At 52.2% G+C, this 16343-nt stretch overlaps 4 protein-coding genes across 4 annotated transcripts; 2 read left to right on the top strand and 2 right to left on the bottom strand.

The window, feature by feature from the left end:
• Nucleotides 1-1400: 1400 nt before the first annotated feature.
• COCMIDRAFT_28076 (uncharacterized protein) lies at nucleotides 1401-4688 on the top strand (the record flags this gene model as incomplete). The annotated part of the gene is made up of 1 exon (XM_007691819.1): nucleotides 1401-4688. The coding sequence occupies one exon, from the start codon at nucleotides 1401-1403 to the stop codon at nucleotides 4686-4688; it is 3288 nt and encodes a 1095-aa protein (XP_007690009.1).
• Nucleotides 4689-7281: 2593 nt separating this feature from the next.
• On the bottom strand, nucleotides 7282-9060 carry COCMIDRAFT_28075 (uncharacterized protein; the record flags this gene model as incomplete). The annotated part of the gene is made up of 1 exon (XM_007691818.1): nucleotides 7282-9060. The coding sequence occupies one exon, from the start codon at nucleotides 9058-9060 to the stop codon at nucleotides 7282-7284; it is 1779 nt and encodes a 592-aa protein (XP_007690008.1).
• Nucleotides 9061-11060: 2000 nt separating this feature from the next.
• On the bottom strand, nucleotides 11061-12365 carry COCMIDRAFT_7110 (uncharacterized protein; the record flags this gene model as incomplete). Its single annotated transcript, XM_007691813.1, has 2 exons — nucleotides 11061-12082; nucleotides 12161-12365. 2 exons carry the CDS (start codon nucleotides 12363-12365, stop codon nucleotides 11061-11063), a joined length of 1227 nt encoding a protein of 408 aa, XP_007690003.1.
• Nucleotides 12366-14670: 2305 nt separating this feature from the next.
• Nucleotides 14671-15583, top strand: COCMIDRAFT_100782 (uncharacterized protein; the record flags this gene model as incomplete). The annotated part of the gene is made up of 2 exons (XM_007691840.1): nucleotides 14671-15461; nucleotides 15523-15583. The coding sequence occupies 2 exons, from the start codon at nucleotides 14671-14673 to the stop codon at nucleotides 15581-15583; spliced, it is 852 nt and encodes a 283-aa protein (XP_007690030.1).
• Between the last annotated feature and the right edge of the window lie 760 nt (nucleotides 15584-16343).

The raw sequence follows: 16343 nt of genomic DNA, 5'->3' as shown, positions 1-16343 counted from the left end.
GGTGCAGGCGGGCGGCAGCCAATGGGAGTCGGCTGGTGGCTCAGGGCCGGTGGCTGATGGCGAAAGGGCAGAGCGAGGACAGAGGGCAGAGGGCAGAGCGAGGACAGAGGGCAGAGGGCAGAGGCCAGTGCCAGTGCCGGTACCGGTGGGAGTGGGCGTGAACAAGTTCGCACCGCCCAAACTGCTCGGCGGGCGCGGTGGACAGGACAGCTCGTCCGCAGTTATGGCCCAGTCATGGCCCAGTCATGGCCCAGTCATGGCCCAGTAAGGCGGCGCTGGCTGCGTGGGAGGCGGGCAGGCTATGGCGTGCTAGTGGTCGCAGCTGCCTCGTAGCGCACGGCTGGCGGTTGCTATTTTGGACGTCGGCGCTTGCACACAGCAGCCACGCCTAGCGTCCCTGCCCTGGCTCCTCTCTCCCCCATGGACAATGAGCGACGCATTCACGCCGCCTCAACACTCGACCATCGCCTGCTCGCCTGCTCGCCTGCCCGCCTCCCCACGATCTCCCTCTCCCCCCCAAACACCAGGCGGCAGCGGCTCTGCCACGACCGGCTTCCATCGTCCCCTCCCAAGCTGGTCACCACACCCTGCACAAGTCTCCGCATCTGAGCCCGTCGCTCGTCCTCTGTGCGTGTGAGTGTGTGTGTGTGTGTCGCAGTGTACAATTCGTGGCTCTCTCTCGCAAACACCACCCACACCCGCCTCGACGACCCGCACCGGCGCCATCAGTCGACTTTTTCTGCCTCTCTGCGCCGCTTTCTCCCAGGCATAGGCGCATCGCCGGCCCAGTCACTCCTTCCCTCAGGCGCTTAGTCGAGGATCTGGTATTCTCGCTCCCATTCACCACCACCAACACTGCCTCTACTGCCACCACTGCCGTCGCCGCTGGCTACTAGGTAAGCTGCGTCTTCTCTTGTCTCCGTCACCCCTGCACCCTGCGCCCTCGCACCCACCCCCCTGCCTCGCCCTCTCTTCGCCTGTATTGACCACTATGCGTGTGTCTGAGCCTGGCATTGTGTATGTACGGACAACCGTCACCTGGCGACTACTGCCTGCGGCTTGCTCGACTACACCTACCCTCTCGTCCGCACACAAGTCTGTCTCAAACTCGGACACACCGTCTTCAACCTACACCTCCCTCTCCCTCTCCCCCATTGCATACTTCACGTTTCGAAACACATGCGCTTGTCATGTCCACCCTACCCACAACACATGTCGCTGACAGTCCGGCTTTGAAAAGGCCCTTCTCTACATCTAATTCTTCTTTCCCTTCCAACGCTCTTGGGCAGTCCCTTGCGACCTGCTCCAAATTACCCTCCATCTTACCTCCAGCTCCTCGTTGGCCTCGACGCGCGCGCTGCCCCCCTCCCGCAACCCAGACGACACCTCTAGAATCCACTATGGTGCAGACTAGTTCGCGATCGTTTATGCCCATGCCCTCGTTCGGCGCTGTATTCGGGGGAGAACACCACAACAAGGGCCATGCAGACGGGAATGGCGTTAATCTAGTGCGCCCAGCAACAAGCCCAACCACATCCTCGAGCGCGCCCTTCTCCTCGTTTCACATTCACACCGAAAGCCGGGAAAGCAACTCGACAACCTCGTCCGACAACTCTCCCACGACTACCATTTCAACCATGGATTCGTCATCTGTGACCGACCCATCCCCGGGCGTGTCACCAGAGTCGCCTCTTGGAAGAACACTCGCCCCTTCGTCATGTGTCGCCGATTTCAGGTCAAGAAGGACAGAACAGCCGTCTGGAGACTCAAGTACATTTTTCGAGCTACAGCGCCCAACAACGCCTGCGAAGAAACCACGGAATCTCAAAAACCTCGGTATCAACACAGCGTCTTCCCTAAGCAACCTGCGAGCGCACACCCCAGCACCTATTGCGGTTGCGCCAAAGGAGAAGAATAGTTCGGCACCTCCATCACCACTGTTCATCAAACCGCCGACACCACCCAAGCGAAGACCATCCAATCTGAGCCTGACGATATCGACACCCGGCAGCACAGACAACAAGCCAGTACGACTCCTCATACCTTCAACGCCATCCTTCAATCGCCCGGCCCTTCGTCATTTCCAGTCATCCCCTTCTTTGCCGTTATGCTCACCAAGTGTAAACCCGTTCGGTGGCATGCAATTGCCTCCACGTCCTATTGTGAATAAGCCAACTGGTCTTGCCGAAGTTCCCTTTGAAATGGAGGAAGAGGAGGATCAAGAGCCGAACTTTGACGTCCCCCAATCACGTGAGGAAAAGCCAGCAGCATACCCCAACGGTCCCATCTGCATATATGAGGCCGGTGTATACCTCTACTTTGAGCCTACAGCTGTACAGGCCACGACTTTCGATGTCATTATCAACGTTGCAAGTGAAGTCAAAAATCCTTTTACTGAACCATCGGGAGAATCACAAAAGGATATCGATGCCAGACGCGTGGATGGCCCACCAGCGGAGAATATTGACTTTGCTACCCTTTCGCAGAGACCAAAGCAATCCTTTGGCATGGGTGACAACTCTCCAACGACACCCAAAGCCACGGCACCAGTAATGCAGACGATACAGCCACGCGAGGTTGTCATCGATGGCAAGACATACAAAACACCAGAGTACATCCATATGCCATGGGAGCATAACACCGACATTGTCCCTGACCTCCACAAGCTCGTGAGAATGATTGACGAGCGGGTGCAGCAAGGGAAACGCGTACTCATTCATTGTCAGTGTGGTGTCAGTCGCTCTGCTAGTTTGATTGTCGCCTATGGCTTGTACAAAGATCCTCAAATGAGCGTTCAAGAAGCATACGACAAGGCGAAGAAGCGAAGCAAGTGGATTGGGCCCAACATGAACCTTATCATGCAGCTTCAAGAATTCCGCAACAGCTTGCTGAGGCAGAACGAGAGCCGCTCATATCACAATCAAGGCTATGGTCGACGATCTGCTGGTCTTCCTTCAGGATCGAACAAGTACTCTTCGTACGATCGAGACGGTGGATCAGGATCGCGTACTCCGCGCACGGCACCGCTTCCTCCTGACTGCGACATGACCATGCAACGTGCTAGCACGGGAAACATGATCGCAATCTCTCCAGGTCCACTGTCTGCGCCCACTGGTGCTTTCTCGCCTGGTTTCCGCAGGTCATGGGACTCTAGCCCATTGCATTTCGAGCTCACATCCCAGCCGGCCCCGGCCACCACACCATACGTCGATCCCAAGGGCCAAGTCGTCCCTATGGTCTCGGTGACTAGCAATGATGTGCCGACCATACATACTGAAGATATCTCCAGCGGCGAAGCAACACCGCAGTCACCAGACGATGTCCAACCCCCCTCATTTCCCAACTTTTCCCGTCAACTTCGATTACGACCTAACCTTGGTATCGACGAGGGCGCCTCATCTAGAACTGAAGAAAGGCTTTTGGCTCCCATGCAACCATCGAACTTTGAACCCTTGAGGTCCCCTGCTGTCGCAAGTTTCAACATACCCACTTTCCCGTCCTACGATACAGCAGACTCTGGCATCATGTCTCCAATCAAAACATCATTTGACAATTCTTGGCCAGCGGGCTACGATCTAGACAACGAGGAACCTGATTCTGCTCCACAGGCAATGGATGGCGTAATCCCAGGAATTTCACCACGCAGCTCCAAGCTTGACATGTCTAAAGCTATGCAGGACGATGCCAATGAATCTTATGGCCCCTTGTCATCACACGGCACTTCATTCCATCTTGGTCAACCGGCACCTTTCCAGGACCACTATGACAATGATGACGCAAAATCTCCAGAAATCGCTTCGCCAGTGAAGACCAAATTCTCCGATGATATCTTTGCTAGAACTAACGACCGTTTGGAGGAAGATTTGACGTCACCACGTGCTACCGAGTTCCACATGACTCCATTGAAGCCCAGGCTAGGAGACGAGGATCCCTTTGGCTTGACTTCACCTACTAGAGCGGATTTCAATCCTTTCGATAGGCCGAGCAGTATTGCCACTATCAAAGCCCTTGAATCGGAAGACCGGAGACCCTCGTTCCAGGCCATCCTACCGCCTGCACATCAAACTTTCAATGGCTTCGCATCCCTGGATGGCACAGCACAGACGAATACCATTTTCGGATCTCCGGTTCCGCTGAACATGTCCACATCGAAGCAATTCCAGTTAGCCGGACCTCGAGTAGACAGCCACAGCAATTCACCGGCGAAACAAGTTATAAACCACGGTGGTGCGCATACAACGACCCCATTTGCGCTTCCTAAAGCACCAGCCACCCCGCGGACCCCAAGCGAAACCTTCCTCTCTACTCCCGGAAAGGCCATTCGAACAAGGTTTTCATCCCCAAACATGAGTGAGCAACGGAAACTACAGAAACTGCAAACCGAGATCCAGTCGAAACTGCCAAGGGCAGCGGTTCCTCGGCATGCTGCAGACGACATTGACGCCCTCATGTCACCCCGTGCAGAAGAATTCACCAGGAACCCCTTCCGCTTTGAACTGCAGAGCCCTGGTGAGGATGCAAGCCCGGTTTCATCAAACGGCACGATCAAGGATGGCCGAAACGGCCATACTGCATGGGAAGACCCGATGCCGCGGCACTGGACACCTGATAAGGCTACTGCTGATCCTCGAAGTCCCGTACAGACTGGAGTCAGTCCAATTGTCCGCAACATTTGGGATGTGCTATGAGCAAAAGCGGATCCATTTGGAGAGCCTAAGCCCGGATTCGTAAATTGAAATTCCGGTTCCATGACTCGCTACGGATGTTCGGGGAGTATACCCGATATCAAGGTTCAGTTACCCCGACCACCAGGCCAGAAATTTCGCAGTTTCTCGTAAAGGAATTTCTCCTTCTCTCGGAAATTGCGACGCCACCGACATTGAGCGTTTGAACTTTGGATGGTTTCAAATCGCATCAGCTCGTATTGCAGTTCAGCAACGTTTGTAAGACGTTTTGTATGAATCGGCGGCCGCGCCAAGTACCACTAAGGCAGTACCGACCTGTTTCCTCTTTTGGCAGTCAGCTTTTCTTTGTGTCAAGACTCTGTTTCTCTTTTACAAGCTCGTCTTCCTCGACGGCTTTGACTACTTGTGCCTTGTGGAGGACTAATGCGCGTTGAGTTACGCCAAACAAAAAGTGTAATGTCCTAGTTTCTAGTGCCTAGTTCCGCCAACCCTCCACGGCCTTCCACTCATTTGTTTTTTGTCAAAGCTCTATCCCCTCCTCTTTCCTCTATCTCTCTTGTTCAAACCAGCCATTCATCACTACAACTCTCGCTGCTTTGTATATCTACGTCATACCTTTTTTTCTTCTTTCTCCCTTTCTTTTCTCTTTTATTGGTTTGATCCCCCTCTCAGTATCGATGTTACGAGCCATGCCAAAGCGCTGCACACCCCAATCCAGCGGAAAGTACATTACCCCACATTGTTTGGGGGTTTGTATCCTTGGTTGTTTTTTCCTTTGTGTTTTCTTGTCTACTATCACTGTTTTTTTTGTGAATCTGCTTGGCTCACATCCTCCATCAGCCAGCAGCAGGCGTTTTTCTTGTGTCCTTTTTGGGGGGGGGGAAATTCTCGCGGGATAAGGAGGGGGCTTTTCTTTTAGGTGGAAGTAAGGGAAATGGAGAGCTCGATCTGGGTGAAAAGACCCAATCGAGTCTAGTTTCAGTGTAGGTGTGTGTGCGTGTGTGCGTGTGTGTGTGATTGTGTATCTGGATAACTTTATTTAAGGGGATTTTTTCCTTTTTTTTCCTGGCCTTACTTTATTTGCCCACCCCTCCTCGTCCTCTTTCTCTCGCTATGTGTTGTCTATGGATTCTCTATACCCAGGCGAGGTCAAGGTAGTAACTTACCCGGCTCTTTTTCTTTTCTTTTCTTTGTTTTTCCTTCTTCTTCTTCTTCTTCTTCTTCTTCTTCTTCTTCTTCTTCTTCTTCTTTTGTGGGGGGAGGGGAAGCGGGGAAAGGCGGGAAGGTGGCAATTGAAGAAGGGGGTTGGGGTTGGGGCTGGGGGACTGGAGGGGCTGTATACATGAGTGGAAATCACATATTACATTTTTACATTACATGTACGAGTTTTGCACCGTGAAGAAACTTGATGATTACGTGATTATGTGGAGTACATGTGTTGTAAATGGGTGTTCTAGTTACCAAGCTATATTTATTACCTTGGTGTTATGTTGGTCAGCTGAGGAGATTAGAGTTGGCTGATGCATAATAATGAACGTCATCAAGCTGGAAGACGACGACAGCAACAACAACAACAGCAACAACAACAACAGCAACAACAACAACAGCAACAACAACAACAGCAACAACAACAACAGCAACAACACGTGAGGTCAGCAATTGATTTTTTTCTTCCTTCGTTCCTTTTAGTCACTTCGAAGTCAAGAACATAAGCACATGATTTAGAGAGAAAAAAACACAAGGCGTGATGACAATTCTATTCTGGCAAAAAACTACGTACGTTGGTTTCCCCCATCCCTTTGGCATCGTCGCGAGACTACAATTGTGTAAAAAAAAAAGATGGGATGAAAGAACAGAATTTGGCCGTAATAATAATAATTTATATAGTAGTTGGTTTGTAAATGCTCCCCGAAAAAAAGCAAGACACATAAAAACGTGCAGAAACGACAGGCGAAATTTTCGTTGGAACTCGTGCACGTTAACATGAGCGCCTCTTGTTGGAAAAAAAAGCGAGAGTGTAGACATAATATGCTTATGTCCCGCGCGCACACTCTCCCTTACCCCCGGTATTTGTGGAAAAACAAAAAAAGCGAGTGTGAGAAAGAGTAAAACTCGCGTCTATAAGGAAAAAAAAGAAAGTCAAACTAGTTGACTTTCTCTTGGGCCGCATCGAGCAACCGGCAATCGGTTGAAGAAAGAAGAAGAAGAAGAAGATCAAAAAAGCAATTGGAACGAAGGTGGGTGGAAATAAGACAGGAATCGAAAAATAAGCATAAAAGCACGAGAAATATACACCTTGGGGTAAGGGAGGCGGGGATGGAGAGAAGACTTGGGACCCAACGCAGCACTTGCGTGGTGTCGTCAACAAAAAAAAGCAAAGTTACGCACTGCGAGTTGCCTTAGAAAACAACTCCGCGACCCAGCCTTAAGAAAACGCCAGAGGAAAAAACAAAACCGATAAAATGCAAAAAAGAACCCGGGAAATGATATACCCGGGTTTCATGGTGGGTAGGGTATCCTGAGGCATAATGAATTTTGCCCATGTATAATGTTAATGAGGTAAAAAGTCATTCTCTCACTCATTGACAATGAATGCCTAGTAGACATATGTTGCAGTTCTGCCCAAAGAAGGCTTAGTAGAGTATCCTTTGTCAGGCTCGCCGGATCTGGGCGCCCATCTGACGTCTTCTGGGCCATATCGGCGACTGAACTGCACATCGTTGGGGTCGAAGCTAGGCTGGCGTCCAATTTCTCCGTAGAGCTTGGGTCTTCCAGAACGTCCGCGATCTTCGGAGCCACGAACGGGCGACACTGTACGGTACGACTCGTTGCGGCTCGGCATGGATGGGCGCGGCGCCGTCTTGTAGGAAGTGGTGGGCTCTACCGGACGGTTAGCGCCAATCGGGGGTTTGCCGATTGGCGATGGCGATGGCGACCGTTGGTAGCGTGATGGTTCGCGCGGCACGTGACGAGCGGCGGTTGGAATTTCTTCCGGGCGGACAGAGACACCACCTCCACTGACCGGGTAATAGTAAACCTTCTTGGTGCTGCTGGGCGTAGTCTGCTGTACCGGTGGGATGGTAGGGAAGGCATCTCTTTCGGGGTTGACGTATTGCTCAGAAGTAGTGGTTTCGCGTAGACCAGAAGATCGAGGCGCAGCGGACTCCTTCCTGCGCGAGGACGATGGGTGGGGCATCGTCGATGAGCGGTGGAAAGCCGGTGGTGCCGGGGGCGGTGAAGTCTCAGTACGTCGTGGTAGTCGTTCGGTGTAGGAACGCTGCGGGATTCCACGTCCAAGCTCAATGGGTGACGATGTCGAGTGCTTGAACATAGGAGGGCGCCTCTCTTCAGTGCGCCTCTCCTCAGCCCAATCTACGACCTCGGGAATACCGCGATCGGTTCGATCGGTTTCGCGACGCGACATTGAAGGGCGGTCCTTGTTGGGCCTGGCAGAAGACCTACGTACGGGAGCCTCAGCGCGAGAAGACTCGCGGCGGGAAGAGCGGGGCTCGGCGGCATAGTAATCGCGCGAGGATGCTCTAGCAGGCATAGGGCGAGATGACGTTATCTCCTCTTCAACCTGCGCGCGCGACTTGTGCTGGTAGCGAAGTGCCTCCTCAGCCTGTACGCTCATCTTACGGTGAGTGGGAAGAGTGGTGTGGCGTGCCTCTTCGTAGGATCGGCGCTCTTCAGCAGCCTTGCGACGAGCATCTTCTTCAGTGCGAATCTTGTATCCCGATTCGTGGCGCGCCTTCTCATCGGCTGATGATTCACTCTCAGCAGATGCGAATTTGCGGTCGCTGCGGACCTCCTTGGCACGTGGCTTTTCACGTTCTGATCGACCACGGTCTTCCTTGGCATATCTGCTGCTTTTTGAAGACTCTTTTTCACGGCTGGATCGGGGTGGCGCAGTAGGCTTAGGTGTGTAAGCTTGGTGGTGGGAGCGTTCACGCTCACGCTCACGCTCCTGATAACGGCTGGCATCGTCACGCGACGATTGAGGTGCGCGGTACTCGGTGGCGTATCGCGTGGGACCATTTGCGGTAAAAGACGAACCACCAGGTGTTGGGACGTCGAAGCGCGCAGTCCTGTCGCGTGGCGCAGCGGCTTGTCTTGCGGCCTTTTCCTTGCGCAGCTTCTCAAGCTCGAGGACTGCGTGGTAGTGAGCCCGCTTTTCGTCGTCGATGAGACATTCGTAGGCTTGCTGGATGCGGTGAAACTCCTCCTGCTTCTGCTCCTTCAATGCGGGGTCTGTGACTTTATCGGGATGGCACTTGAGTACCAGTTTGCGGTATGTGGACTTGATGATCGCGGCGGTGGCACTCCTGTCGAGGCCGAGGGCCTTGTAGTGGTCGGGCGTGGGATCCAAGTCCATGGTGGTTTGTGTGTGTGTAAATGGGAGGCGGGGGGGTTGGAGGGGGGAATAGTGCTAATCGATTGCGCGGTGGGGCTTCGCGTATACTTTATAGAGAGCCCGTCGAAGCGGTAGGGCAACTGTTGGGCTGGCACAGGCACGGGGAAAAAGTCAATGCAGCCAATGCCTGTGGCGGAGCTGGGATGGATGGGATGGACGGCGTGGCTGGTATGTATACGCAGATAGGCAGCGCCACAATTTAGGGGATAGGTAGCGAGAGAGAGGCCCGGAAGGCGCTTGGTGGCGAAGGGCTTTAAGGAGAGTCGGGTATGTGTTGCGTGGTGCGTGGTGCTTGGGTGGTGAGAGCGGAAGACGGACAGCGGACAGCGGACGGCGAACGTGTCTGGGCAAGGGGGGATGACGAGGATGGCTGGGCCAGGTTACTTTCGCTGACCTAAGGAAGAGTGGACCGAGCCGCGAACACAGACGCTCGCATCGAAGACCGCAGAAGGTCGTAGTGATGGCGAAAAAAAGGCGGATTAAACAAGCCTGACAAAGAAAGTGTGTGTGCTTAGGACGCCAGTAGTGAGGCTGTGTTGTCTTGTTTTCTTTTACTTTTTCCTCTCTTTGCGCCGCAACAATGCGTTCGATTAGCTGCCTTGAGGATGCCCGGCAGCGCTGCTCTACGGGTGCGGAATATGCGGTGTGGATGCTGCGACGTCACCGTTTCAGCGACGCCAATATGCTACTATGCCAATAAAATGCGGCGGGCAATGGTTGGCATCGATCGCACGCCGTCGTGGGTGATGATGGCGAGGAAGAAGGGGAGAGTCACCAAAAAAAAACAGGGCAGTCGAGGGAGGATGCGGACAGACGGACAGCAGTATGGTCAAATCAGTCAGCCAGCCCGCAAGCAGCTGGGGCGTTGCGGTTTACTATAACGCTGCGCCAGGATTGATGAGTAGGCCGGCTCTAGGAGCCCCCCCTGGCGATGCTGCGGCTGGTGTGTATTGCCTCGCGCAAGCATGACTGGCTTACCCAACTTCGCACGGGTGGTAGTGGTCCTCTACTCAGGGCTGAAGGCTGTCACGGCACCGCGTGCTTTCGGCTTCCGTCCGCCTTCTCCTACACCTAGACCAGGCCCTTCCGTGGGGCCATGCCATCGCATCGCGCAAGCCGCCGCCGCCGCTTCACATGAGCATGCTGCACGTCGCATCGGTCACGGCGCCTACGAAACATCCAGTCCAATCACGCCTACCAGCGGCCACATGGTCGTTTGAGACTTGGGGCTCCATTGCATCTGATAGGAGTATTCCCCTCAGCCGGCATGACTTGCGAGGCCCAGAAAGCGACCCAGAACGGTCAGCATCCCCGCTGAAGACACTTTGCAACACACAGCGAATCCACGCCGCCGTCCTGGTCACAGATGGAGCACTCTGCAACCGAAGGCACACGGCCGGCTCCCCGTCACGCCCAACACCCAACCAGACCTGTCTTCGGCCTGACCAGCCCTCTGAGACAGCCTGATGCCGAACGCTCAACCACCCGTCACCAGGTCTTGGTCGCCCTAGGGCACCATGGCATGGCATGACTGCGCTGCGCTGCGCATCCTCCGCATCGCAGCTGGCTCGTGGAGGGGGCCCCCCGGTGGGCCGTCAAAACTCGGGTCAGGGCACGGCGCTTGCGTCGCCAGGCTGACGATTTTTTGTCCCATGTGAGATTTGTTCCCACTCGATCCGTCCCGAATTGGCACATGTTAGGCCCTGGCGTGGTTGGACGATAAGATACGCCTATGCGGGGTGAGGCGGGGCTCTTCTGCGTGTCACGCCCAATAATGACATATCCTACCCACGGGCTCCTGGCGAAGCAGGTCCCTCTACGTGGTCCTCCACTATTGCGCAGCACAACTGGCGACGAACATGTCTTGTGCACACGAGAGAACAGGTGCTGGCCACCAGAAATGATATCATGTCCGACAGGTACGCTGCACTGCACATGTCATCCCACATCAGCCACCTCATTCACTCCTCGTCTGGCAACTTCCATACGGGCACTTGAACATCGACAACGATCGGCTTATGGTGCCCGGTAGGCTTTCCAGCAATCCTTGGGCCCAGGTATGCTGCGTTGACCACTGTCGTCGTTGCAATACGCGCCGTCTCTGCACCCCCAAAAGCCCGACCCGTCCTGCATCCATCATTGAGACATGCATGTCCTGCATTCCTCAAATTTTTACTATGGTTCTCTCCTCTCCACCACGCCTCATTATTCTCAAGGGCAATACCAGTGAGGCTTGACGTCGGGACAAGGTTCCCATCACCGGATGGGGGCTGACGCCATGTAACATCCGGCGCAGGAGATGCAGCAGCCTGGCTTCTCACAGTACCCTCTTGCATCGAGTCAGGCATACCTTGACGTGGCAGCCCTGTATCGCAGCCCAAGTCGCGCCCTGCTCTTGACTTGATGGTCAAGTCAACTAAGGACAATTTGTTACTAGTTCTTCCTGGATCGCTCCAGAATTCTACGCTTTGCACTAGGCTACCACTATCGCTCTGCGTGGCTTGGTCCAAGGGCTGAGTCCTCCACCGTACTGTCTCGACACCTCGTCCTCTATGGATATGGCCGCAGATGCTCAACTTGGGGCGGATCTTCGACAATCTTCGTAACAAAGCTGGGCACCCTTCTCTGCCGTCTCTTGAAGCCTCTGCCGATCTATCGCAATGGCCTTTTGGCGGTGTATGAGTCACGACAATGTCTACCCCCTCTGGAATCTTATTCCATAGATCTTCAGCCTCCTCTACTCGGTATTGGAAGGCCCAATTCGCTTGCTGGGGCGTATACGGACTACCGAATACCGTGAACCGTGTTCCCGGTCCGTTTGGTGAGGTAAGCTTGACCGTAGTAGTGGTATGCTCAAGGTACGTAATCGACTTTGACTCGACCAACAATTTTTTGCACGCCGTGGGGTCTTGGTCGCCAGGCCATTTCCACAAGCCCTTGTTTTTGTTGAAAAACGGTGCATCGAGCGTGATTTCGTGATTGCCTGCTCAGGAAGGAACAAGAGAAAAAAACTCATCAGCCCCACCAACCATTTCAATCCAGATAGGAATTTGTAAATTACCGGCAACCACAATTTTTGCTTCAAAATCTTGCTTCTCTACCCATTCCACAGCTTTTTTCAATTCGCTATAGCTCCCTTGATTTGTCAAGTCGCCGGCGTGAATGAGCACGTCACCTCGAGGCAGCTTGGGTGTCTGGTTATGCGTATCCGATACGCACACTATGCGCGTTTTGCGCATGCATGGTGTTGAAACGGGTGCGGGCATTGCTTGGACACGTGTGGGGGGTTGCAGAGGAGGGGTTGTGGTTCGGGTGGGCACCAACCAACTACACCTCACCAAGCTAATCCCTCACCGACATTAGAAAGGCGAAAAAAAACTTAGACATTCCAGCCAATAGGGCTAGAATGCAATATAGGAGAGAAAGTAGACGTGGTGAAAGAAGAGGGAAAGAGAGTTGGAAATCAAGATCATGGGTTGTGCATACGTCATAGCCTTTTACACCCTCTTCCCCAATTCTAGACCCCGTGGTACCTGACATCCCCCCCCCTCTTCAGCCTCACGAGTCTTGCAAACAGCAGTGGCATCATATTGCTTCTTCCCGCCCGCAGTCCCTGAAGTGATGGACAGGCACACCCGTCTGTGGCAAACGGGCAAAAGTCCCTTTGTGATCGTCCTGGTCTATCTTTCTCCGGACACGAGGTGAGGGAGGGGAGGGGCTGTATTTGCTTGTTGTCGCCGCACCTCGGCCTGTTGACCCTTTTTTTCTCTCTTTCGCCACCGCCATCCCTCCACGATGGCGCCAAGGCCTTCGAGTAACTTGCCGCATGCTGCCCGCTGTCAAGTTGTTTGGTTCAGGGTGAGATGCAAGTCATTAGCTTTCCTTTTCCTTTTTTTTTACGGCAGATGTGGAAGGAGGCGTGTGCATGCGTATGGTGATCTTTGGTGGATGTAGACTAGTGTAGTCTGTTTCAGAAAATGGGCTGTAACGTCACGTGTGGGGCTGTAAAGATGTGGGTATAAGGGGTTACAGGAGGATAGTGATTATTGGTTTGTAGTCTAGCATTGACAGTACCTCTGGGGGTGCTGGGAACTTTACTCCTTTTCAGGAGTTAGTGTAGAATACTTTATGGAACGGGAAAGGGGCCTTTGTAGGATGTAGAGCATTGTGTTGTATGCAAGAGAATAAGATATACTGCAAAGACTTGAAGAGTTCATTGTCGATGAGGTAGTTGTATGGACATAGGAGTAGCTGTCTTTGCTTTGATAATTGAAATCATTAGACACAGGATTTTGAATCATACAATACAAAAGAAATGGTTAAGTACATCAAGAATAAATCACGTCTCTGAATTCCTTTCAGAAACATAACCAAGGACGATGTATGAAAAAAGGTATCATCTTACTTGTCATGAAGCCATTGTATCTTAAATGTGGCGAGCATACATCTTCTCCACTCAGCAACGCATCTTAGCTCATCACTATTAGCAAAAGCAAGTCTGGTAGTAATGCTTCTAGAAGCACACCTATGTCACTTCGAAGGGCTTACAAACCGCTAACTAAATAAGCATACCAATAACACATTATCGATCACACTAGCAGAAATGAAACTGCTAGATTACCTTTTGAGGTGTTTCTAGACGGACTATATGCCTCTAAACATTAAAACCACGTAGCGTCGTTGAACAAAGAGAAATTAGCATTATTGATGTAGACGAAGATATCATACGTTTACAAATGCTGTCAACCTTGTGTCATCAGACAAGCAAGGACGCAAGTTTCTGGTCGTCAAGTCAGAGAAAGCGGTTTCTTTCCTTGTAGAACTTACTTTCGATGAATTCTGTGCTTTTTTTCCTTACAGAAATACTGCATAACACTCCTCGAATGCTACTAAGAAAGTCTCTAGGCTGATACAATAAGTTCCGGTATACGCCTTACCTAACCATCTTTCATCGCGTTTTAACGCGATATCAGAGCCATGTTTATCTAAGAGTGCGAACAGGCTCTCCTATGGTTTAGACAGCGTTTTATTCTATGTAAAACCCTGTGATTGGCAAAGTCCACATCATGATTGGCACTAAAGGCGACCCACCCACTTTGCAAAGGGCAAAGTACCACTCAAGTCAGGCTAAGCAATCACTTTCACCCTCACGTCAGCTTGAAGAAAGAGTGAATAGCTATACGTGGAGGGGTTCGGCCCAAAAAGGGCAGTCGCGTGGTGAGAAAAGCTGGTCAGACCTTCTTGCCTTGCTCACCTTCTCCCAGGTTCTCAGTATCCCATCAAAACTTCCACCGTGGCATGTATTCAATTTTACTCGCTCGATTTTGCGCGGCGAGTTATAGCATCATTCGAAATCCATATATTCTTTCACTGTCGAACAGGATCGATCGTTTTCCAGATTGAGCAAATATCTCGTGCGGACAAGTAGGTCTGCAATCGCGCATCGGCTTGACTGACGAGTATCCCAGCATTCTCACCTTTTCAGAGTCCCACTCAGAGACATCGCGCCGTATCTTACTTATCACCGACTTCCCACTGCATTCTACGACCACATAAAACAGACGCTCAAAGATGAATCCGACCAACAGCAACACGAATAACCTGGAACATCTATTATACGGCAACGATGCTCCCACCGTTACCCCTTCCACACCAACGCAACCGAGACCAATCCGGCCTATTACCACAATCATGCCTGTGCTAGACAGGACCATATACAATGAAGCCGAAGAGACGGAAGGTAGCGAGAGAACACTCGAATACGTCCGAGTCCAGCTCCAGGCTCTGAGATACCTAGAATGCTACCCATCAGACACGCTCAGCGGGCATCAAGCATGCGAGTGGACGCAAATGATCTCGCCATCGAATTTCAAGCCAACAGCGCAAGAAGCACTGCGTCTATGCTACTACCTGCGCTCCAAAGACTTCAATACCTATGCCAAGGTCAAGCGCGGATACATGAACTTATACGTTGCAGACCAGGAGTCCGACATGCGGGGTCCACACGTCGACGTGCTGTATTGGAAGCAGGATGTCGGAACCAACGAAATTAGATATCAGTGTTCACCCAGGACACCAGGGCCAGTAGTGGTAGTAGGGGGAGGAGGAGGAGGAGGAGGAGGAGGAGGAGGAGGAGGCAGACGCAACGCTATTGCGACGACGCTATCGCTACATAGCGCAGAAGGTCGCTCGCTTTACATCCACTTCTACAGTAGCCATGACGAGCAACGAATGATAGAGCGACAGATGGCAGGGCCGCGAAGGGGAGAAGACCGGCGTACGCTAAATAGCCTTACGACTCTCGCGGCTGCAGCAGAAATCCGCTTGCAGAACTTGGTCAATCTTGAGAATCCTGATCTGGGGTAAAGTAGCCTCTTGTTTCTTGACACATATCCGGGCAGTATATACTAAAAGATTAAACAGTGAAATCGAAGTCACGCTTATGCAGCTTGAGGAATACCGCGCACTAATGCGTGGGGAGTAGTACATCCACACAAGTCGGGTGCCACTTGGAGACGTTCTAAGTGTAGTGTGGAATAGATGGAGAACACAAGTACGCGAGTTGAGGCGCCAACGCGCACTCTGGGGGATTCCCATGGGTACACGTCGCGCGAGTATTTGATAGAGTACTAGCTTTTGGATGGATGGGGGGCGCTTGACTGCGTTTTTTCTTGGGAGAGAATGTCCCTTTTTTTCGGGGATTGAATCTTTTTTTCACCTCGGGTATTGTATGTACCGCTGATAGGCAAATGGATATGCAGATGGTAGTTTGTTGCACCGCGGTACTGGGTAGTAGCGTAAGAAGCTACCGAGGCTAATGACAACGGAAATAGGCATGTGGATGATAATGATACGTATAGTGACGCTAGGCGGGCCACAAAAGGGCTGCTTGCCGTGTATTAGAAAACAAGATATACAGTAGTGATGCTTGCCTGTGCTTGGCGCGCATGGAAATCAAGTTTTCTAGAAGGAAACTTGCTTCCTTTGCCCCCCTTAGCAGGAATGAGCACGTGTACACAAAAGTATCGGAAGCCAGTGCATCTGGATCCATTATTAGTTGAGCGCGGATTACGAAAGGGTGGACGGTGCATGACAACACCGGAAAAGCTCCGATAGCGATGCGTGTCGTTGTGTTATGCATCGGGACGCCTGACTAGTCAGCAATCACCAAGTTTATATATATATAAGTATGTAGGTATACACGGGTAGAGTCATGTTGCTGACACAGTGTGTTTTTTTATTAA

The sequence above is a fragment of the Bipolaris oryzae genome, assembly GCF_000523455.1.
Source record: "Bipolaris oryzae ATCC 44560 unplaced genomic scaffold scaffold_110, whole genome shotgun sequence".
Lineage (NCBI taxonomy): Eukaryota > Fungi > Ascomycota > Dothideomycetes > Pleosporales > Pleosporaceae > Bipolaris > Bipolaris oryzae.
Note: the sequence above shows the minus strand (reverse complement) of the source record. Positions and strands in the feature narration are given on the sequence as shown.